The sequence below is a fragment of the Equus asinus genome, chromosome 27 (genome assembly GCF_041296235.1).
Source record: "Equus asinus isolate D_3611 breed Donkey chromosome 27, EquAss-T2T_v2, whole genome shotgun sequence".
Classification (NCBI taxonomy): domain Eukaryota; kingdom Metazoa; phylum Chordata; class Mammalia; order Perissodactyla; family Equidae; genus Equus; species Equus asinus.
The window spans coordinates 3509148-3533290 of NC_091816.1; the positions used below are offsets into that span (position 1 = coordinate 3509148).

At 41.1% G+C, this 24143-nt stretch overlaps 1 protein-coding gene across 1 annotated transcript in view; it reads left to right on the plus strand.

The window, feature by feature from the left end:
• Positions 1-24143, plus strand: part of ZMAT4 (zinc finger matrin-type 4) — a 319392-nt gene that overhangs the window by 157325 nt on the left and 137924 nt on the right. The window contains exon 4 of the mRNA XM_070499975.1: positions 16465-16621. Within this exon, the coding sequence (XP_070356076.1) occupies positions 16465-16621 (157 nt within the window). The remainder of the gene's footprint in view (positions 1-16464; positions 16622-24143) is intronic.

Genomic DNA, 24143 nt, shown 5'->3' on the forward strand with positions numbered 1-24143 from the left:
TGATGTTAGCAGCTGTTGATGCTCAATGCCTAGATTCGTTAGTTCATTGAAGGTTGCATAGAATATTGTTTTCTTCTATCATTTCTTTTTCATTGATTAATTGGAATACTTTTGAGTAAGCACTTTTCCTCATTTACCGGTTGGTACTCTGTGCTATGGTTCTTTCAGAAAAGGAAGAAAAATTGCTTCATTCTGTCCTTTTATTTACCAATTTTCCAATTAAGGAGTTGGTTCCCTATCATTCTGCAAAGATGAGCAAATAGGCTTTTAAGAAATACTGTTATGAAAGCATAGATTTAACGTATCTGATGGGTTTTGGTCAATTGCGATGACTACCCCTTTTGAAGTTCAAATTGTCCCATCTTTGCCAGTGGAGCCTCTTCCAGTTTGCCCCGAGTCCTCTGTCATGACTATGGTCGTCTTTGACAGCTTACTTGTTATCTAGTATGGCAAGATATTCCAGGCTCATCTTGGGTACTTCCTGGAATCAGCCTCTTTTCCCCAAAAGACGGAATTTCTTTTAGTGGGAATGGTGTTTAGAGATTGTCAGGGTGTCTGAGTGCTAGGGGTGTTGCATCGTGTTTGTAATTGTTTTTAGGTCTCTTCAGTGGATAGAACTAAGAAATATTTGTGTTTATACACTATTTTACGAGTAAATACTGATTCTTCCAATTCAGTCATGATAACAGGGTTTTGTATTTACTGTCTTATATTCTTCTGTTTACTCTATTTCCACATTAAGCATCTTGATTCTCGAAGACAAGGGAAATGACAAAATTAGCATATTTCATAAGTCCTCATTTACTCTATCCAATGCTACACACATAACATCCTGTGAATAACAATATTAATACTACACTGCCAATATATTAACTGATAAATGAAATCTTTTTACAACACGTTCTCCTTGTTTTAATAGTTGTACTATATCTGCATTATCTGAGCATAGGAGCCATGCCATACCATGCTTTCTCCCCAGTAACCTCCATTTATATTAATTCTATAAGAACTATATATATCATGCTGCTACTAATTCTTATGTTGGTGTCTCTCTAGTCATTTTGGTTATCTGAATCTCATATTCCTGTAGATGTAACAGGAAAGGCTCATGAGAACAAAGTTACCTGAGTTCTTGCCTGTTATCACTTTGGGCTCTTTATAGTTAAATGTCACTTTTACTGGATATCAAAAGTAAGGTCACATTTCTTCTTTTGAGAATGTAAAATATGTTACTCTATTTGTTTTTGGAATAAAACATTGCAGTTGGAAAGTCTGATTATGATCTAATTTTGTTTCCCTTATAAATGAGTCATTTTCTTAGAAGCTCAAATAATTTTTTAAAAAGTTGCTCTAGCGCCGGACAGGTGGCGTGGTGGTTAAGTTCATGCGCTCTGCTTTGGCAGTCTGTGGTTCATGGGTTTGGATTCCAGTTGTGGACCGACACACTGCTCATCAAGCCGTGCTGTGGCGGCGTCCCACATACAAAATAGAGGAAGACTGGCAGAGACGTTAGCTCAGGGACGAGCCTCCTCAAGCAAAAAGAGGATGATTGGCAACAGGTGTTAGCTCAAGGCACTCTTCCTTAACAAAAAAAGTTATTCTAAAGTTCAGTAATTTTCCTGGAATATGTTTTGGTATTGGTTGTTCTGAATCAACATTCAGAGTATGCTCTTTCAATATATATTTTCTTTAATTTTAATTTTAGGAAACACTAGTGCATTTCCTTTGTTCCATTTCTTTGGCTTTCTTTTTTGAGGTCTCTTACTGTTCGTATATGAGATCATCTTTGTCTTCAGTTTGTCACTTACTGTTGGATCTCTTTGTTTCTTTACTTCTTTAAAAATTTTAAATGTTTTCCTTCATTTTACCTTCTATTTCTCTTAATTATTTGTTGTGTTTCTTCCAGTTTAGTCTTCGTTTGTGACGTAATTTATTCTTTTATTTGCAATTATTTTTGTAGTTCTCATACCTAGTTCGCGAATTTTCTTATTCTGATGCTGTTCTTTCATGTCTTGTATAATTTTCTTAAAGTTTCTGAGTCTTCTTTGAAATATATGGTTACTGTTTCGATCTGTTTTTAAAGCACTTGTTTCTGATATGTTTTTCTATAAGCATGTTATTTGCTTCCTTTTTAAAAAATAACTTTCTATAGGATTTGATTTCGGTATTTTCTCTTGTTCGTTATCATTTATTTATCGCTTGAACTTTTAGAAGGAGGCATGATCCAAGGTTGCTTTTCTAACTTAGAATAGCTCCTTTTAAAAAAAATTTGGCATGTGTGTGCAAGTGTGGTGTTTACAGATCCAGAGGCTGGTTTTCTGAAGTTTACTGGCTCTCTCCCTCCCCCATGCCTGTCTGAACCTTCCCTTGTCTTTGTCTCCATTGTCCTCGTTCTGCTCAGTTTCGATTCTGCTCTTAGCAGTTTCTCTTCAGTGCGAAGCTCTGTCCTGGAAGGAAGTTCTGGTGGGTCATACTGAAGGTTCATAGGGGCCGGACTGCACTTGCCCTTTCACCCCTACCTCGACCTCTTGCGCCCTTCTGCTGTTGGGATGGAACAAACCCTCCCCAGTTCAGCAGCCGTTCTTACACGGATCTGCTGTGCTTTCTCATGATCCTTGCTGGGTTTTGGGGGTTCTGCTGCTCTGAGGTCCCACAGATGCCTCATTGCCTCACTCTACTTCCCTGCACAGAGGCTGAAACCACACAGGTCTTAGAGCTCATTCACTTGTACTCGGAGCTCCAGGGAAGTACCTTGGCCCCTAGTTTTGTTATAAATTTTGTCTATGGGTTTCTGTTTGGCTGTCTAGTTCTGTTTTCATTTGAAGATTTAGAGAAATTAAAAACTATATCACCGCTGCCAACATCTTCTCAGAATGCTCATTTTATTTGTATGTATGTATTTTTTCATCAATCAGGAGATAATTATTGAATGGCCTAAGGCATATTCTTATTGACATTGAGGATATAGTTGTGACAAAACAGAGTTCTTGCCCTCAAGAAGCCCACATTATAATGGTAGAAGACAGGCACGAAACACGTGCGCCAGTACATGAGGGGGAAAATGTCAGGAATAAGTAAGTTCTGTGAGAAAGATGAAATAAAGTAATATGCATCCATTCTTTAGTCCATTTAAGTACATAATACAGTAATAATATATTATAATTAAAAATAATATATTACAACTAAAAATAATATATTACTCTATATTATATGATTACATATGATTATATATTATATATCATATATATTTATAATATTATATATTCAATTATATATATATAATATATATAATTTGAATAATACTTTCCAAATTACAAAGCATGTTTCTACATATTGCGTTCTTTTATCCTGACTTTTAATCTCATGAGCAAACAGACAGGGCAGATTTATTTTGCCTGTAACAGGGGAGAAATTTCAGGCTCAATAATTATAAGTGACATCTAGTACATTTAAAGCCAGAGCTTAAACTGGCATCATCTTTTGAATCCAAATCTGCTCCTCTTTAATTTAATATTCTGTGTTTTTTCATATCACATCACACAAAACACTGTGTTGGGGTTTGAAGATGGTGCATTTTTAGCCCAAGAAATTAACATTCTGTCAGAGATAGTAAGATATAGGCTAAATGGCATTAAGTGTGTGGGAAGAGGCGTAAATGAAGTTCTGTGGGCATGACAGAAGGATGCGATCTCTCTGTGGTGGGGAATATTGGGGGAACCTTGATGATGGAGGCGGCAATTGAGTGATGCTTGCAAGTAGAGAGACTGAGGAAACACCAGTTGGAAAGAGCCATGTGGACAAAAACGTGTAGGGATGTACTCAGTGTAGTTGGAGGATAGGGAGAGTTCATTCATCCGTTCACTTTTTTCTTCATATACTCATTCAACAAACTTCTAAGCTACTATGTGTCAGGCCCTGTGCCAGGGCTGAGGTACCAAGATAGTTAGGAAAAGAGCCCAGTCTAGTGGGAGAGACTACTCCTCTCCAACCCGATACAAAAATGAGACCTAAAAGATAGAATCTTCATTCACTTGCAGCATCCAACAGGGCCAAGCAGCCGGGAGATGGGGAGCAGAGAAATTTAGAGCAGGGATTCCAGCCACTCTCCTGACAGGCTCCCTGGTGTTCCTGACCTTGAAGAAATGCATATTATGCATGAAAAGCTGATAGGGGAAAGACTAGAAAAGTATGTTGAGAGATAGGTTGTAGCAGACTTTAAGTGTTAGGATAAAGTATTTATTTTTAGGTGGTAAAAAACCCTAGAGAGTTTTTGAAGAGGAGACTAACCTAAGATGCCAGTGCAGTGTAACAGAAATAGCACCAGCTTGAATTTAGCTAGGCAAGGATCAAGCCAGCTCTACCGTGTTCTGAAAAGTATGACGCGCTGCAGAATTATTTAAACACTCAGCTTTATTTCCCTGATCTGTAAAACGGGCGTTCATTCACTTATTTATTCACTGTCTCTTCCTTTATTTATTCATTCACTTTTTAATCCAACTAATATTTAACAATTACTCGCTATGTTCTAGAGCTGCACTGTCCAACCCAGTGCCTGCCAGCCTGTGGGGCCACTGAACACTTGAAACATGGGTAATCTGACTTGAGATGTGCTGTAAGTGTGAAATATACACCTGGCTTCAAGGTCTTAGCATGAGGAAAAGAATATGAAATGTCTCATTAATAATTTTTATGTTGAAGACATGTTGAAAGGAAAACGCTCTGGATATAATGGGCTAAATAAAATGTATTTTTTAAAATTAATTTCACAAGTTCCTTTTGTTTTTTTTTATATGACTATTAGAAAATTTAAATGTGGCCATATTTGTGGCTTAAGCTGTATACTATAGGACAGTGCGCTTCCAGACATTGGGCATACAGTACTGAATAATTTAGTGGTGGGAGACAGATAATAAGTAAAGTTAAATATCTAAACCACGTAATTCTAGAATGTGAAATAAGTGAAGATATGGAGACTGTCAAAGAGGAGCATGCACTGGAGTGGGGACTCAGGTTCAAATCGGGGTAATGGGGGAAAAGAACATAAAAGTGGGTGGAGAGAGAGAGAAGTTGACAGTTTGGGGCTATAATTTGGAGGACTGGGTGGCAGGATTTGGGGATGTATTGGATGTGGGAGATGGCGGAAAAGGAAAGAGGAATAAGTCCTAAGCCTTCCTTAGGGCTGTTAGGAAAGCTAAGTGTGATCAAGTGTAAAAGGCACCTGACAATGTTCTGCGCGCAGGACTCTCAGACAGTGGCAGCTGTGCTCGCACTGTGGTGTCTGGGGTGTGGATGGTGATGGTGAATAGCGCTGCTCTGAACATCTCTCGGGCACGGATACCATTCCAATTTTAGGGTTGCCTCCATCTCCATCCAATCTTAAAGTGATGTCTCCAACAAGAAACCACCTTTCATTTGGGAGTTTTTGAGATTTTCAGAGCTTTTAGACATTTGTCTTCCTCTCTTCCTATCTGCCTCTCACACCGCCTTTGTTCTCTATGAAATATCTCTTTATTTGCGACATTTTTGTTAGCCACTTCTCGTTGTTAGTGAGGCTTGTCTAGCGTCTGTATTTGTCCTCTCTCAGGAGCTCTGGCTACTTTCTTCCTTTTGGGGTCTTGTGGGGACCGTTACTGTCTGTTTAAATGTTTCTTCAGTGCCTGAAAGCAAACCGTTGCCTTCCAAATACCAAGGACACATAGAGAATTCCACATCCCTCTTAAGTAGAAACCTTCCTTCTCTCTTTCCCTTATTGTCAAAATGACCATTCCCCCAGAACCGTGGAAATGGAGGATTTTTATCCGCTGAGTGGATGGTTTCTATCCAGGTGACAGGGTATGTATTTCTCTAGACAACAGTGGAAAGTAATGCTCATGCTGGTTTTAAACGTAGCCTCTGCAGATGTAAACACTGCAGCTTCTCCAGGGGCCATCTAGACAGCAGACACATCCGTCTCATGTGGGCAAACTCACACTACAACATGTCATTGGCACTATATCTGTTTCAGTCCTGGGTATGACATTTATGCCAGTTGACTTTTTCCTGAGACAAAGCAATAATGTTGGTAAGAGAGCAAGGGAGATATTATTTTATGTGGAAAACAGACTTACATGACTGAGTTAGAACTGGCTAATGGATGGCCACTTCAAGTCATTCACTTAGCAACCATTTATTTCATGTTTACTGAGTCTCTTCTATGTATCCAGACCTATGGCAGGCGCTGGAGATAGAAGGAAGGATAATTCCTAAAGTTCTTGTCTTCAAGATGTTTTTGAAGAAGCAATCCTAAAAAAATGCTAATGAAACAATTAAAGGACAACACCTAATCAAAACTTCTGGTGTCGATGTTATGGACTGGGAGAGGTCAGCAACAAAGATGTGGATGAAGTTCACAGGATTCTTGAAAGGACTGCTGGATCATTTGGACCTTGACATCCGGATGTGATCTGAACAGGTTGGGAGGAGAGAGAACAGCATGACCTAAATGGAGTGGAACAGGATGCATCAGGGAGAACAGTGGGAGACAAGATTGCTCAGGACCCTGCAGGCAGGCAGGAAGTGTGATTTCTAGGTCTTTAGGTCCAGTAAAGTGGGAGAGAAAGAGAAGAGACATTCTTTCCTGCTTACTGCATCTTTTCAAAGTTAAATACCAGTCCATAAGCAACATCATGCATAACACTGGAAATAGTTGTACTTATTGGACATTTCATCTTACTACAGGGTGTGTATTAAGAGTTATGGCTATTTCTATCTCTAGCAAGGGGTGGCATTTGGCTCTTGCCTTTAGGTGTAGCTTTGTAGCAGCTGCAGGTAGAGTTCCATTATAGCCACAAGATGTCTTTGGCCAAAAGGACATCAGTGATCAGAATTCCAAGAATGGCCAGCTGGTGCTCAGAGGAATTCCGTATACTTCAAGGGAGGCTTCATGACCAAAATAATTATTATTTTATCTTTCTTCAATGGGTTTGCCTCCAAGCAGAAGATGCCCAGAAAAAGAAAAGTTATGCTTCAAATATCGGTATTTCTTTGCAGTTTTGAAATCCTTTCAATGCATCTCTCAGGCTTTTTTTCTATAACAGCTTTATTGAGATATAATTCATATATCATACAATTCACCTATTTAAATCGTACAGTTCAACGGTTTTTTGTATATGCAAAAAATTGTGTAACTATCACCACAATAATCTGTAGAACATTATCATCACCAAATGAAACCCTGTACCCACTGACAGCTGCTCCGCATTCTGCCTCACCTCTCCCTCCTGGCTCTCCTCCTCCTAGATAATCGCCAATCTACTTTCTGTCTTTATGGCTTTTCCTATTCTGAATTTAATATAAATGGAATCATACACTATCTGGTCTTTTGTGATTGGCTTCTTTCACTTAGCATAATGTTTTTGAGGTTCATCTGTGTTGCAGCACGTACCAGTACTGTATTCTTTTCATTGCTGATGATATGCCATGATGTGGATGTAGCACATTTTATTTACCTGTTCTTCAGTTGATGGACATTTGGGTTGTTTTCACTTCTAGGCTATTATGAAGTATACTACTATGAATAGTTATGTATCGGTTTTTCTGTGGACATATATTTTTATTTCTCTTGAATAAAATATACATTTGATTTTTATTTTTCATGGTAGTTATGTTCTGTAGAGGCACCAGCTCTGAATTGGCAAATCTGAGCCATTCCCCCAGGGGATATACAGCATTAAGTTCCTACTGGCTGCTAGTCACAATACTTTCATCAACTGATCAAGACATAAGCTTGTTTTATGTGTGTTTCTGTTCAAAGATGCCTTATTTAATATGTATTTCTTACAAATAATTGATTCTATGTAGTGTTTCCTTATAATACAATACTACATGAGAAGGGTTTAACATTTTTCTGACTCTGTGTAATAGAGTCAATTTCTTTGGCTTTTAGCCTCATAACAATGCTATCCATTATGCTTTTTCTATCAGTTGTTATCTCAGGCATCCACAATGTTTCCATCTTTTCCATAGCTTCATCACACACTGTAGATGTTACTTTAGCACTTTCTGGAGTGGTCTCGCATACACATCAGCGAATTCCCTCTTCCTTCTTCTGGCTGTAGGGTATTGTTGATTGACTGATTGGACTCACAGCGAACATCGCTATTACTCATGCCTGAATGAAGCTGATTTAACACGTGTATGTTTTTCTCTAAAGTACATCACGATCTTTTTGTGCTTTGAAACACTAGACAGCACTTCAGCATTACCCTTGGGGGTCATTTTGAGCAGCAAAATCACCAACAAAAAGCACAAAAATGAAAAAAATGTGGCACGAAATAGACAGTGACAGGACCCCTTGTTTTACAGTATGAGAGGGGAAACAACACGGCAGAGCACCACCTCGCTCAGCCTCAGCTGGGAATGTGAGTGTCAGAGGACTCAAATTTTCTGCCATTCCATACAAGTCCATGAATGACCACAAAAATGCCACAGGTATTGATTTTTGGGTTACAAATAAATATTTGCCAGTAGATAAGTTTGCAAATACGTATGTGTGAATAATGCGGATTGACTGTACCTGGAAGTGGAATTGCTGGGTCAGATGTCTAAGCTTTTGAGAAGCTGCCCGATGGTTTCCCAATGTGGCTGTACCATTTTGTATTCTCACCAGCAGTATGTGGGGGTTCTTAACTCTCCGCATCCTTCCTAATTCTTTTCCTTACCCATGGTTTTCATTCTAGCCCTCTTAGTGGTTGTGAAGTGGTATCTCATTGTGGTTTGATTTGTATTTTCCTGATGGTTATTGATGTCAAGCATGTTTTTATGTTGTTGTTGGCCAATTGTATATCTTCTTTGTAGAAGTATCTATTAAGGCCCTTTGCACTTTTTAAAATTTGGGTAACTTTCAATAATAATAGTTGGAGACTTCAGTACCACACTCTCAATAATGAATAGAATGGCTAGGCAGAAGATTAATAAGGAAATCAAAGATAACGAGAAGACTTAAAAACAGCTAGGCCTAACAGACATCTCTAGAATTGTCTAGTTCTTCCTTCAGTTCTGTCAGTTTTAGCTTCATGAATTTCATAACTCTATAGTTATGTGTATATATGTTTATAATTGTTATGTCTTCCTGATGGCTTGGCACTTTAATCTTTATACAATGTTCCTCTTTTTCTCTAGAAATGACTTTTGTTTTAAAGGTTTATTTGTCTGATGTTAGTATAGCTGCTACAGCTTTCTTCTGGATGTCGTTTGTCTGATGTATCTTTTCATCCTTCTATTTTCACCCATTTGTATCATTGAATCTGCAGTGTGTCTCCTCTAGACAACATATGGATTTGTCATGCTTTCCTTTTTATCCAGTGTTACCATCTCTGTGTTTTGATTAGATTGTATAATACTTTCACATTTACTGTTATTATTGCTATAGTCGGATTTATGTCTACCATTTTACTTTTTATTTTTCTATATGAATCATATCTTTTTTCTTCTCTTATTTCTCCTTACCACTTTCATTTGCATTAAGAGAATATTTTTTACTGCAACACTTTGACTCATTTATTGACTTTTCACTATATCATTTTGAATTACTTCTTTGGTAGGTGTTCTAGGGCTTACCATATAAATATCAACTTATCAGAATCTATTTAAGATTTATACTATCTTAATTTTAGCCAGATAGAGAAATGATACTCTTGCATACCTGTCTTCTCTCTTTCCTCTTTTTCTGCTATTATTGTTAGACACATTAGATTTATGTATGTTATAAACCCAACAATATGTTGTTATAATTGTTACTTTATATAATTTTATTTCTCTTAAAGAAGCTGAGAAAAGAAATGCAAGGAGGGTATCTTTTAATGCTTGTCATATTAGACTTCTTGTTTACCCCATCTGGTTCTCATCATTTGTTCCTGTGGATTTGAGAATTGTGGTATAGTGTTATTTTCTTACTCCAATACAGCTTTGCTCCCACCTACATCTCGTGTGCTGTTGTTGTCAGATGCATTATAGTTATACATGTTATTGGCCCAACTATAAAAAATAGATATCTTGTACAAATACTTTTTAAATTAGTTGGGAAGAAAGAAGAAATACACATCTATCTGTGTTTCATAATTACATAATTACCTTTACTGGCACTTTTTTTAAAATGAGGATTTGAATTATTGTCTGATGTCACTTTCTTTCAGCCTAAAGAACTTCCTTTAGTATTTCTTGTAAGGTAATCTGCTAGTAACAAATTCTCTCTGTTTTAAGAAAATCTCTAAATGTCTTTATTTCACCTTAATTTTTGAAAGATAGTTTTGCTGGGCGTAAGACTCTTGGTTGATAGATGCTTTTCTTTCAGCACTGTGAGAACGCCATCCCGCTGACTTCTGGCCTCCATCGTGTCTGATGAGAAGTCAGCTGTCAATCTTATTGTGGTTCCCTTGTATGTGATGAGTTGTTTTTCTCTGCTGCTTCAAAAATTTCCCTTTACTTTTGCCTTTCAGCATTTTCACTATGATGTATTTGGGTGTAGGTGATTTTGTGTCTTACTTGAATTTTGTTGACTTTTTTGAATGTATAGATGAATGTTTTCCTTCAGATTTTGGAAGTTTTCAGTCATTGTTTCTTTAAATATTTTTTCTGCTTCTTTCTTTCTCTTCCCTTTCTGGTACTACTATTTTATGTATATCTTCATATACTTAATAGTGTCCCACATTTCTCTGAGGATCTTTTGAATTTTGTTCATTCTTTTTTCTCTCTCTTCTTTGAATTGCATTATCTCTATTGAGCTATCTTCAAGTTCACTGATTCTTTCTTCTGCAAGTTCAAATCTACTGCCAAGCCCTTCTAGTGAATTTTTTATTTCAGTTATTTTACTTTTTAACTCCAGAATTTCCTTTTGATTCTTTTTTTATGACTTCAGTTTTTTATTGAATTCTCTATTTGATGCCACATTGTCATCATACATTCCATTACTTCTTTTAGCATGACTTCCTTTAATTCTTTGAACACTTTTGTAATTGTTTGAAACCTTCAAAGTTGCTTTGAAGTCTTTGCAAGTTAAATGCAATGGCAGAGCCCTCTTTTTTGTTGTTGTTGTTTTTTCCTGCATATTGGTTATACTTTTCCGGATTTCTTTTGCATGTTTTGTAATTTTGGTTGTTGTTTAAAACTGGATATTTTAGGTAATGTATTGTAGCAGTGCTGGGTACTGATTCCCCACCCTGCAGAGGTTGCTTTGTTTGCTTATTTATTTGTCCAGTGTCTCGGCTAGACTATTTTAATAATTTTTATTTCCTCCATGAAGTGCAGCCACTAAGGTCACTGCTCAGAGGCATGGCCTTAGGAATGTACACAATCACTTGGGATGATAGTGGTTTTTGCAGGAGTCCCTTTGTCTCTTTCTCTGATCTTCTCTGTTAAGCTCCTTGCCTTGGCTGGAATCATACTCAGCTTTTAGGCTCTACTAATTGCTGGATGATTGCTCTATTGCTTTTGCCAATGCCTTGGGGTATAAATGCTCCACAGTCTGATTCAATTAAATTTAGTTCTTTTTGTAGGGTTAGTTTTTGAGTCAAGTCTTTGAAGTTTGTTCTGACTCCAGAAAGGCTCCCCTTAGCTGTCTCTTTTCCTGGTTGCCTCTGGTAAACTAGCTGGCCTACGGTTTACCTTGTTGCTCTAATGGAGTTATCAGCTTTCTCTTAATTGCTTACCACCAAAATCTCCATCATTTTTGAGAGCACCCTTATACTTAAATCTTCCCACACTCTATTTCAAATAAAGTCAGTTCCTTTGGGGAGAGTTTAGGAACTCTCTGTTCTTATGAACTCCCTCCTCTCTCTCTGTTCTAATGAAAAAATCTCTAAGCTATTGCTTCAGAGCAGAAACAGGGACAGTGGCCTGCTTCTTTCAGTGTGGTGGCCTGCTTTATTAGGAGGGCAGAAGCAGCAGCCCCTGGTCTTCTCAGCTTGTCTCTTCTGGCATGGAACCTCTGTACTACAAGTGAACTGGGGCAAGAGCAGTCAGGATCCCAGTACTCTTGGCCTGCTGTGGCTGGGATAGAGCTGCTGTCCTCTGAATGAGGATGGATGGAGGAAGAATGTATGTGGTCTTTTGGCTACATTGCCAGGAATTTAGCTTCTGCGTCTTGGAGCTGAAGGGGATGTGAGAAATGCTGGTGTCCTGCCCCTCCTTATATCTTTTAACTGGGAAGTGATGGGAGAGGGAGCTCTATTTTCTCCACCCCACCCAACCAGGGTGGAGCTTCCTTCATGCTGAGCTGGAAGGTTGGTAGGGAGGCAGAGAGTTGTGGCTGAAGTGCCACAGCCTCTCTGTGTTCTTTCTGAGATTTAGTATATTTTCTTGAATAAATATTTCTTAATTTCTGGTTTACTCTTAGCATAATTTCTAGAGACTTTAAAGAATTGTTTGTTTTTTAAAAAAATAATTTTCACCAGTTATGGTTCTTTTGCTGGGGAGCCATTTTACAGAACTCCTCATTCTGACATTATGGAAGCGAAAATCTCTCTTTTAGGCTCTTTACATTCACCTAAAGTAAAGAGAATGAAGGCAGTTTTTGGAATTAAGTGAAAAAAACACCTTTATAAAAAAAGAGAAGGCCTTTGGGACTAGATTTCTGGCCAGAGTCATCTAGGCTTTTCTACATTTATTGAATTCTTCCGAAAACTTCTTAAGTTTGCAAAATTCTTTGACTAGACAGCCTTAGGATTCTCCACAAACTTTTTTTTCTTTCCTCAATGTGGCCACTGCACTGAAAAAGTCTAACTGAATTTTTGCCTTAAGTTTGAAACCCTTATTTTAAGACAAGTTTACGTTGCCTCTTTATTTACTTGATAGCTTGGGCCCTTTCTCAATTTTTTAAACTTTGAACATATTTATTGATGTCAGTTCATCAAACTTTAGGGAGTTTTTACCCTGGACCACTTATCAACATTACTCTGAGTGCAGAGGGAGACTCCAGTAAAGATGATATGATCTGTAGTTGCAAGGAGCCATTAATTTGGGATTTAGATAACCAAGAATACAAAATTAAATTCCAGTACTTGGTAGGCACTTGGTTAATACTGAGATTTTTTTCTGGGTACTTGCGTCTGCATCAGGGTCATTAGAGTAGTCTGAGTTGGTGGTACTCACAATTGCATCACGTGAGTTACATTGACCCCTTCAGTAAAATATCCCATAAAGCATGTCCTGCTTGCTTCAGAAGCTGCCTAATTTCTCAGGGCATGACAGTCCCTCTATCGTCAAGGACCTAAACTTTCTTGGTCCCTCTTCTACAGTTATGGCATGACTACATTCCATATTATTTTCTTACGTAACAATTGGTTCTCCTCCTCTATTATTCTGTAATTCTTCTATGTGATATGATGAGATTGTCCAGGAGAGCAGAAATCTAAGAATTTATATGAAAACTATCATGAAACTAACATAAATACTGGGAAAATGTTCCCCTACTTGACACTTCAAGTTAGTTAATAAATTATTGAAACTCTGGTTCTTTTTCTGGCCATCTTCCTGTCAGTCTGAAAGATATTAGCTTACAGTTGACCTCTTTGCCTTACCTATCTCCTCTTTTGACTTTGATGTCATGCAAATTTTTAACCCTATAAACTAATCCTGAGCTCCACTCATTCAGTGAACATTTGCAGGTCCCCCTGTGTGGCAAGCATTATGTTTGTGCTCGGCTTCAATATCAATGAGATGATTTCCTTGACCTTAAAGGAGCTTTGTAGGCTCATGAGGGGATCAAATATGAAAGCAAATAAATGGAATAATTCAATGTGCTATTACACAAGAAGTATGTACAGGACACGTAGAGGACCCTAAAGCTAGTGCTCACGTCTGCAGTACAGTAAAGGGAGGAAGGCATAAGAGGCTTCACCTCAAGGAAGTGAATATAAACTGAGCCATAAAGACAGATTCTGCAAAGACAGGACTAGACAAGAAGTGATGAGCAAGGGCGTTCTAGACATGAGAAACTTGAAAGGCTTGAAGATGAAAACCCACACAAGTAGGCTTAATTTACATGAATGATCTTTTCCCCTACATTTGGGAGAGTATGAGTCCAATAGGAGAATCTATTTCCTTGATTATAATACTTTCCTTGTATTTTCCATCTGCCTTCTCCAATCTCCTGGTCCTTCCCTTCTTGATAATCGGCAGCAGAGTCACATTCATCTAACATAGCATCTCACATATTTAGTAGGTCCTTAAAAATGTTTGGAATGAAGTAATACCACAAATCCATTGATCGTTATCCAGTTTAAGGGCAGTTATTTGCCCTGGACACTAGTTCTGAGTACACTTCGTATAATAATACCACCCCTGTGTCTGGGCTGATGGTCTTTCTGTAGAAATGTCTACACGTTAGAGCTCCAGAGAAAGAGGGACCAGGCTTGGCCAGTGCTTTTGCTGAAAGTGGCCAAAGGGATGCACAGATTCTAAATAGATGTGAATTGTGGGTTAAGTTTTTGCTTATGATCTTGTGCCTAATTTTAAGAAAAATTATGTGTTTTGACCTATATCATGCATAAGTAGGTGAAAAATGGGTAATTCAAGCATCCACTTTCACCTTGACAACCTTCCTTTCTTCTTTTTTCTTTTTTTCGTGTAGGACCGATCTCCTCTAATAGACAGTGGGAAAGTGCCAGCCTAGGTCTTTCAGATCTCCTGAGCTATCTATTCCTTGTTGCTGGGCTCCAACCCTTCAGTGACTCCCTGATTTGTCATTTCCTGGTTTTCCAGGGTTCTGTCCCCTCCAGGGGTTCTGTGGCATCTCCTAGGGTTGGTTGGTGAGGTGAGGGAGGGGAGCCAGCCCTCCCTTTACTGCCTGGCCCAGTTAGTCTCCACAGTGTACCACACAAAGGTGTAAAAGTATTTATGATTTTTTTCTTTTTTTGCTGAGGAAAAAAAGCACCTCGACTTTTAACCTTCAGCAAGGTAGACTCTTGGACACAGCCTCAGTGCCTGCCCAGGTGTCCTGCACTAAGTTTTGTCCCTCTCCAGGAGAGGATCATTGAGGGAGCCCCTCCTCTCTCCCTTCGGATCCATTTCCTCTCATTGACTCCCTCCCCAAACGCGTCGCAGTACATTTCCCCAAATCTCACACAGTAACTGTGACAAAAGGGTGGGGCCACACTGAGATTTAATATTCTAAGGTCAAGAGAATAAATGACAGTGGGTGGGGCATCGTAACTCCAAATCACACAGAGTCCCTTTTGAAGTCTCTCCCTTATCCCCACTCCTGAACTGCAGGCCAGCTTCCTGGAATACACACACACACACACACACACACACACACACACAGCACTCCTCCCAAGGACGAGGGCTAATTATCAGAGAAATGACAGACTAATGCCTTAAGGAGGAAGGCGTTAGTTTTCTAACTGCCACATAATTTGCAAGATAACACTCTCTCCAGCAGTCTGGACATTTTATCATTATGCAGAAAAATATATAATTCCCTTTTTTCCATGCCATCCACACCCTCCTCCTCATGCCATTTCAAATTGCACTTTTTGGACCTGCTGGGAATAAGAGAAGGGGCTATTTTGGGGCCAAACACCCATCCAAGGCTGCTCTTTAACAAAGAGATGCTTTGCTGTTGCTGCTCCATTAAGGAACAGATTAAGTCCTTATCTAGGAGTCCACTGTACCCTCAATTTCTAACTGGGCAGGGGGGGAGCCAATGGACTAATCTTCCTCATGCATGATATAGGCAACCGATGATCTGTGTGCACAATAGCCAGGTCACGTGGTCTGACAAGGGATTTATTTTTTCTGAATCATGATTCATTTTCATTAAGTCTTACAAAAGAATAAAAATCAAGCTGGATTGAAGTCTTTTGTGCGGCATTTAACTAATCACCTTTCCTGAAGAAAAGGAAAATTACGCAAGCTCTCCTCGAAAATTTACCCAGCATGGTCATCGTAGCTTTTTGATATATAGCGAGTTAATTATGGAAAATGTTCACTTCCTTCAAGAAATCTTAAAAAAAATCTGGAGCATGTGGCCATGTATCCTGGTGAGGCTAAAATTGGTCAGTGGCAGAGCTGAATGCCAAGTGACAATTTCTGCTAAATAATTCAGGCCATCTGAACTCGGATGTTTTACTTACTTTAACGAGTATAACGGGTGCGGTTAGAGAGTGTTTTCTTCACGGTGCCAAGCACAGTGTGCTCTTGCCTAATCGTGGGCTCTGTTTTTCTTCAGGTAACTCCTCTCTGCATGTTTGTCCTGTGGTCCCAGGGCCTGGCAGTAGTAGCCACTAATTAATGTAGGTTGAAGTCAGTCACTGAGTAAGTTTTGATGATGTGATAATCCCAATTCAGGGAAAAAGAGATTGCAGAACAAAAACTAGACATTTCAGTAAGAAAGTGGTAGACCTCATTTGTAACAGAATGGCATGGGGAAAAGGGAATCTCGGGACCTGGAGTTCTCTCTCATGTCATTTTTTCCTCTCGTCCTCGCAGGGAAGCGATGCTGATATGGTGGATAAGAACAAGTGTTGCACACTCTGCAACATGTCTTTTACCTCAGCGGTGGTGGCTGACTCACATTATCAAGGCAAAATCCATGCCAAAAGGTTAAAACTGTTGCTAGGAGAGAAAACGCCACTGAAGACCACAGGTATGTGGGTGAACAAGAATTGTGGGGAGACATCAGCACTGTGCCTGTCCTCTTAATCATGCTCCCTCTGCCAAGGTGGCTGCCAGGATCGGAGTTGAATGGTAGATGCAGGTCCTTCAAACCTAAAGGGATGGGCAGGGAGCTTAGCAGACCCTGCTGTCATAAGACCATTAAATCCCGTGGTAGGTGCTCATTCTCCCAACCTGGCTCCTTCAGATTGGTAATTCAGCAGCTTGCATCTTCCAAAAGGCTGTGCACGTCCTGCAGGATGTTGTCTATCATATTTATATATTATCTAAGATATTATATCTATTATGTCATGAACACTTCTTCACTAGCCTCAGTCTGTAATCAGTATGGGTGATGGATAGTGTATTGTGTGCAATGGGTAGGTTCCCTAAGTCAGTCTGCATAGTGCAGGATATCATCCTATTTTCTTGGTGGGGGTGAAGAGGAAGAAACCCATAGCTTTTAAAAACACGTTCATTTGCAGACAACTGAATTGTTTTTGTCTTTTTTTTATGAGACGGCATGCCTGTCACTTTCATAGGGATTCCTGTGATTCAAGCCTAGTAACTTTCATGATAAAAAGCTTAAGTATTGGTAATAGATCGTTTGACCTTCTAATTGCTTAACTGAAAATATTCTTTAAAAGTCTATCAAATCATGAACTAAAACACTGTTATAATATAATCAAGATAGACTATTTGGACAAGGTTTACATTATGGTAAAGATATTAGTAGATTGGGTTATAATCCCAAGAAGTTGGGAGTATGTTCCGTGAAGTCTGCTCTTTCAGAGCAATTAAAGTTTAGCAGTGCATTTGATTCGCTGTCTAATGGATTGTGCATAAATCGTGGGTGTAATTATTTTTTAAATGTTATTTTTGAAATTGAAGAGAATTTAAACAATGCTTGCCTTTATCCTCACCAGTGTTTTTCTTAAGAAGAATATCTTCTTTTACCGAAAGAATAGCGAGGAATCTTTTCACTATATTTTTTTCAACTTAGTTTCACTAAAGAATATTGTTTTTGCTGTGACATTCAGACGTAGGATGGGGTTTTAAAGCACATGAAAGTTGGAGACAAGCTCGGCTTGTTTTAGGGCACACTCTGTGTTGGCGTTTGATAAGTAGCCTCTTGGTGGAAACTCCTGATTCTTGCTCTCTCAAAGGTTGGCTACTCACCTTGTCACCTGCTCCCCATCAAATCTCCTGACATAGACACTTCAAACAGTCACTGGAAAATTTTTACCTGCTTTCCATGAGTGAGTAACTAGCCCATTTGTTCTCTCTGCCTCAGCAGAGTACTACTGTCAAATTTAATTTTGGAGGTAGTGACGGAAGATGAGAAGCTGTTTCGTTGATTATCACGTCAATTAGCAAATGGGAGAGTTATTATTTTTGTAAAAAAAAAAATCACCACACAACAAAAATAGTTCTTTGTTAGTTTAAATACAACCTCCAGATAACTAAGTACCAGTTGTTTTCCTGAATTCAAACAACCTCGGAGCTGCTAAATGAAACGTGGCGTCATTTGTTAGTTGCCATCAACTTATTCCAAAGGAAAAAATCAAAAGCACTTAAACTATAACCTTTACTTAATGACTTTGTCTTGGTGTCCACGGGGCTGATCCAGTGCTCACTGTGACAGAAGTCAGGTTGCTGGGTGGGCAATAAGGGAATGGGGTGGGTACAGTGGGGGGAAGTAGCACTAACAGCTTGTGGCTTGGGCTGGGGGAACAGATTCTGGATGCCTTGTGCCAGCATCCCCCCTTCTTCTCTAGCTCAGGGTTCCCAGCCTGCACGTCATCCTTCTGTAGCTTATCCTCTCATCCAGTCTCTCTAAAGCTGCTTTGAGCAGAAAGGATCTTGGGAGGCCACAACACCAGACAGAGTTGCAGGGCCTGAGAAGCTAAATTGGCCCCTGGGCTTGAGTGGTCAACCCAGATGCTGACAGAGAGCAGAGAAAGCAATGTATCCTGCTAAAGGGAGGTGAGTCATTAGGTGAAAGCGTAAGCGAAGGGTAGGCACTGGGAGATCGGGCATGGAGTAGGGATTGAGGGCCCGCTTGGAGGGTGGAAATCAGCCCTGGGGACTCTGGGTGCAGACATCCTGCAGAGACTCAATCAGGGTATTGGCATCAGGAAAGCCTGGCAGGTGGTAGCAGGGCCCTGGCTGCAGTCCTGGGGTTATAGGGAAAGGAAAGGCTGTTACAGGTGTTGCGGGGCACTGTCTTGAATGAGACGACAGTGCTGGGCTGGAAACCAAGTATAAGAACAAATCAGGAACCTGGTTTCCAGACCTGGGATATAGGTTGAGGCTTAGTCTCAAGTGTGAATTCAGTTCCAACAAGTACCGGATAAGGACCAAGAACACCAGAAAAGAACACCCAGACTGTGGGCTTCCTGAGCTCCCCAGTGTAGACCCTCCAGCTCCCTGGACAGTCAGGATTGCCATCTTCCCTTGCTGCCTGCAGCCAAGCCGGCAGCAGTTCCGGAAGGGCTTCACCCTACAAGCTGTGGCCGCTCTGTGCGCATCTAGGAACTGCTCCAACTCATCACCCAGGGTGTCTTGAAATTACTTCTGTAATGAAAACAAAAGGAAAAGAAGGACACATAAAACCCAACCACCTGAATCAATACGCCGGCGGGAAGCAATTCCCCTGCTCAGGTACGCTGCTTCAGCTGCCCCTGCAGCCTTGAACTGTGGTGATTTCCGGGTAGGAGTAACTGAAGCACAACTCATTATTCTCCTAGTTACTCCATGTGATGAGGGTGAGCAATTGGTACCTGTGAATCATACCTTTCCTCCTACTCAAGATGCACTGTGATCAAGCGTCGGCTAGGTAGTCTGCAGAATTGGTTGTGGTTTGAGTTGTCTTCTCCAGATGGGCACACGTCTACTAGAATTTCTAAAACACCCGGCAGAGCCACTGGAGCAACGACAAGCTTCCAGTTCTGGGTTAGTGTGTTTCAGAATCTCTGTTCTAGTTCTTGCTCTTCTAGATCCTTCTGTAAGAGGAAAGCATGAGGAGGACTCTAGACCCTCCGTGTTCTCACAGAGTCAGCAGACCACAGCGTGGAGATCTTGCCCAGACTGGAGGCTAGACTGAGGTAGCTGTGGCCGTGTCGTTGGCACGCTGTGAGAAGTGTTTAGAGGAGGATCAGAGGAGAGAGGCCAGAACAATGAGGGACATGCAAATCCTCTCATTGGAGGAAGACTAAAGGAAGCAGTGGATGTTTGGCATGGAAAAGAGATTACTAGGGGGCAAATCTTTGGAAGGCTGTCGTGGGAAAGAGAGATTCATGGTGTGTGCGTGTGTACGCATGCGTATTTGTCCTTGGGTGCAACAGATATAACCAGTAAGTGGGTAGAAAATTAGGAAGTTAGATCTGAACTCAAGATAAGGAAGAGTTTATTAATATTCAGAGATATTTGAAGGTGGACTCTGTGGCTGTGGGGGCTGTTGAAGCAGAGGCTGGCTGCCCCTTGGCAGGGCATTTCCTAAGGGCGTTCCTGCATAATGACATTAGCCCAGGTGACATTTAAAGTCTCTAGATTACATTACTAGCCTAGATGACATTTAAAGTCATTCCAACCGTGAGGGTCTCAGCTAGACACTACCTACAGGCTTGACCCACTGACATAACATGGTAGAAAGAATACTGGCCTGGAGGCAGAAGACGGGAACTCAGGCCCTAGCTCTGCCTGGTTATATAGTCTTCGGTAGCTCCATTATCCTTTTCCATTTCAGTTTTCTCATCTGTCATTTAATCCTAATAATGGATGAATTTATCTCACTGACCCTCGGACAGAGCAAATAATAGATTTAGAAATGCTTTGAAAAGTAGAAGTTGTTGTGTTATTCACAGGTGAGTATTTGGTAAGTAAGTTGCTTCGAGGGAATAGCCTGACTCCTTCCCTCTATCAGAGCCTCTGACTTCCTGATTAACATGGAGTTGTTCAAATACTACCCTGGGAATAGCACAAGGGGACATAGTGTTGTCTCCTTGGAGCCAAAGCTTTCTGGGATGAGTTGATGAACTTAGGCAGGCCTGGCACTGGAGCTGCCCACTTGAGTGAGGCAGTGGGCATGGGGAGCAGGGCCTGTGAACCCAGGAGCAGGGGATGGCCATGGAGCTGAGGAGACAGACGGGCTCTGGCATTAAGGAAATCAGTCAGGAGGAGAGAGACGCAGCCACCAAGCTGGGGCAGGACTCGGGATCTGGGACTGGGGACAGGCAAGTAGAGACAACAGTGAATCACGTTCGAGACAAAAACTTAGATCTCTAGAGGGTAAAATAAGGACCCGGATGCCAGGTTGAGGGCCCAGAAGAGGCTGCAGATCTCGGGAACATGGAAGAAGCTGTTTTCAGGGTGGAAACAGAAAGGAATAAAAAGGCAATAAAGCTATTTTTATTTACTTTTCTCTGAACTCTGTGCCAAGTAATTTTGCACTTACAATATTTTATTGTCTATTGTCCAAGGCCGCTTCCATTAGGTGGGTCTCCTTAACAACCGGTCTGTCAGCACTCCTCACGGAGGAGCACGTCTCCATACTTACTCTGTACTCTGCCACCTTCCCATATGCAAGCTTGACTGCCATGCTCTTCTTCATGACAGAGTGACAGAAAAATGTAACCTGGTGCTCAGTCCCTGCTCAAGGACAAGTGCTAGTGTAGGAATATGGGCCAGGGTCCGCGGTCACAGAAACCTGAGGGAGACGAAGAGTCAGGACAGCCTGGAAATCTGCCAAATAAGGCATTGTTTCAGTGTGACTGGCAGACGGGGGAGATGGGGGAGCTGAGAGGAATGAGCAGGAGATCAGATTTGAGGGGAGGTTAAGTTGGAGGATAGGAGAAATGGCCCAAGCGCCTGCAAGGCTGGCCACTGAGGCTTTGTATTGTGTGCTGGGGGCTTTGGACATGTGCTGGCAGGGAACCAGGAAAGGTGTTGGCCCAGACGTGCAGGGTGTGGACCAGCTGGTACCAGGAATCACAGGAGGAAGCATACTTAGTCAGAGGCTTGGGGTGGGGGCGGAGATGAGCTGCGGGAGGGGAAGAGAAAAGTAGGGCAAGGGTGAGAGAAAATCAGGAACTGGGGATGGAAGCTGAGTTGGGAATCCAAGGGGCATCCAGCATGTCAGATAGGAGCAGGGCAGAAAACTCAGAGCAGGGTAATTCCGCCAAAGCCGTTATTGTCTCCGCGGCCTCAGCTGCCCCAGCCTCATGGAGTGCCGTGCAGCGTCTGACACTGAGCTCGAGAGGGGCCTGCAGACTCGTCGCGGACGCCTCTAGAGGTGGCTGTGGGAAGTCCTATCTGCCTCTACATGGAGCTTCTCGCTGAGTGGAGCCTTGACCAGTGCCAGTCGCACCAGGCTTTCTGGCCAAAAGTAGTTTGTGCTGCATTGAACATGGGGCCCTGTTGGCAGCTGACCCAGCCACCTGGCATTCTAGGACAGAAGACGTCCATCCTAAGGAGTAGAAGTAGCTTCTCCAAGAAAGTTGAAGTGCCCTCATCTGGTACCCCCCTTGAGTGAGTTCACGACTTGGAGGGTTGATTTCATTCTTTTCTTAGTTCAGTTCCTCTCCACAAACATCCCGTGCTCTGGGAATATAAACGCGGGGCCCTTCCGAGGCTCACCGTGTAGCAGGAGGGAACACACGCACTTGACTGCGGTGAACCGCACACCAGGAAGATGGGCAAACGCAGTAGGATATTGAAGGGGGGTGAAAACAATCGCAGCTGGAGAGTTCTGAGAAGTTATGGAGAGAGTTGTTTAGGTAAGGCCTTAATAACTGTGTAACCTATGGGAACTTGTGAGGGAGGGTTCTCAAATTCTCAGAGGAGTCCTTGTACCCTCAATAGTATCGACATCTTTGACTGGATAATTCTTGGTTGAGGGTGGGGGGCTGTCCTGTGCATTGTAGGACGTTCAGCAGCATCCCTGGCCTCCACTCACTAGATGCCAGGGGATCTCCGCTAGCTGTGACAATAAAAAATGTCTCTAGACATTGTCAAATGTTTCCTTGGGGGGGGATGTTGAACCCAGTTGAGAACTACTGATCTACATCAGGGACTAGCAAACTGTGGCCTGAGGACCAAATCTGACCTGCTGCCTGTTTCCTGGGTCTGCAAGCCAAAAATGGTTTGTAAGTTTTGAAATAGTTAAAAAAAAAAAAAATCAAAAGAAGACTATTTTGTGGCACAGAGAAAATAAATAAAATTCGAATTTCAGTGTCTATAAATAAAGTTTTCTTGGAACACTGCCGCACTCATTTGCTCGTGTTCTGTCTAGGCTGCTTTTGTGCTACAATGGCAGGGTTGAAGAGTTGTGACAGGGACCATAGATCCACAAGGCCTGCAACATTTTCTACGTGGTCCTCGAGATAAAAGGTTTGCAGTCTCTGATCTAGATAATAAATGATCTCGAGGGAGAGAAGGAAGAGCAGGGCAGAGTTTTGGTTTTTGTATAGGATGACAGCACTCTCCCAGGGCATACTGCTTTGAGAAGCTGGGGAGGCACCAGGGTGGGGTTTGGTGGATAGGATATGACTAAGAGCAGAGGAACCTTAGAGAGATGTGCCTTGGGGAGGAACCTGGAGAAAAGAGAATGAGGGGAACCCAGTGGCCGCCCCTTTTTAAGAACAAGGTAGTTCTCCAGAGAAGCTACGAGACTTGAATAATAGTAATTGTCTCCATTAGATCTAAAATTCAAAGAGATTTATGATAATTAAAGAGGTAAACTTATAACCAGATTTTGCCAAAACCTTTATAGGCTTATACCTCCTGATTTTAAATTCTTATTTGAAATCTGTGATCTAATCTGAATTAGTTTCCCAGGGCTACCACAGCAAATTCTCATAAACTAAGTGGTTTAAAAGAATAGAAATTTATCCTCTCGTGGTTCTGGAGGCTAGAAGTCTGAGATCAAGGCGTGGGGAGGGTGGTGCTCCCTCTGAAGCTTCTGGGAAGAATCCTGCCTTGCCTCTTCCTGCCCTCTGGTGGGTCCCTGGATGCCTTGGTGTTGTAGCTGTATCACTCTGATCTCTGCTTCTATTGTCACGTGACCTTCTTCCCTGTGTGTCTATGTATCCTCTCCTCTTCCTGTAAAGATGTCAGTTACTGGATTTAGGGCCCAACCTAATCCAGTATAATCTCAGTTTAGCTTAACTAATTATGTCTGCCTAAACCCTATTTCTAAATAAGCTCACATTTTGAAATTCTGAGTGGGTATGAATTTTGGGGGGGACACTATTCAACACAATATACCAGTCATTGTCACTTAACTGATAGCAACTGGCAAAGGCCACAGGCCCCAATAATGTGCTTGCTAGCTAGTGATTTTTCCCTTTTCTTTACAGTAAACCCAGACAAACAAGATAATTGGAATAAGAATGAGACTAGGTTCTTACTCAAAATCTTGAATAAAATCCTAAAAGAAAATATCATTTAACTGTTCTTAAAAAATTGTTTTTGAAAAAAAAATTATCTTTGAAGAGACTATGAATTATTTGGGA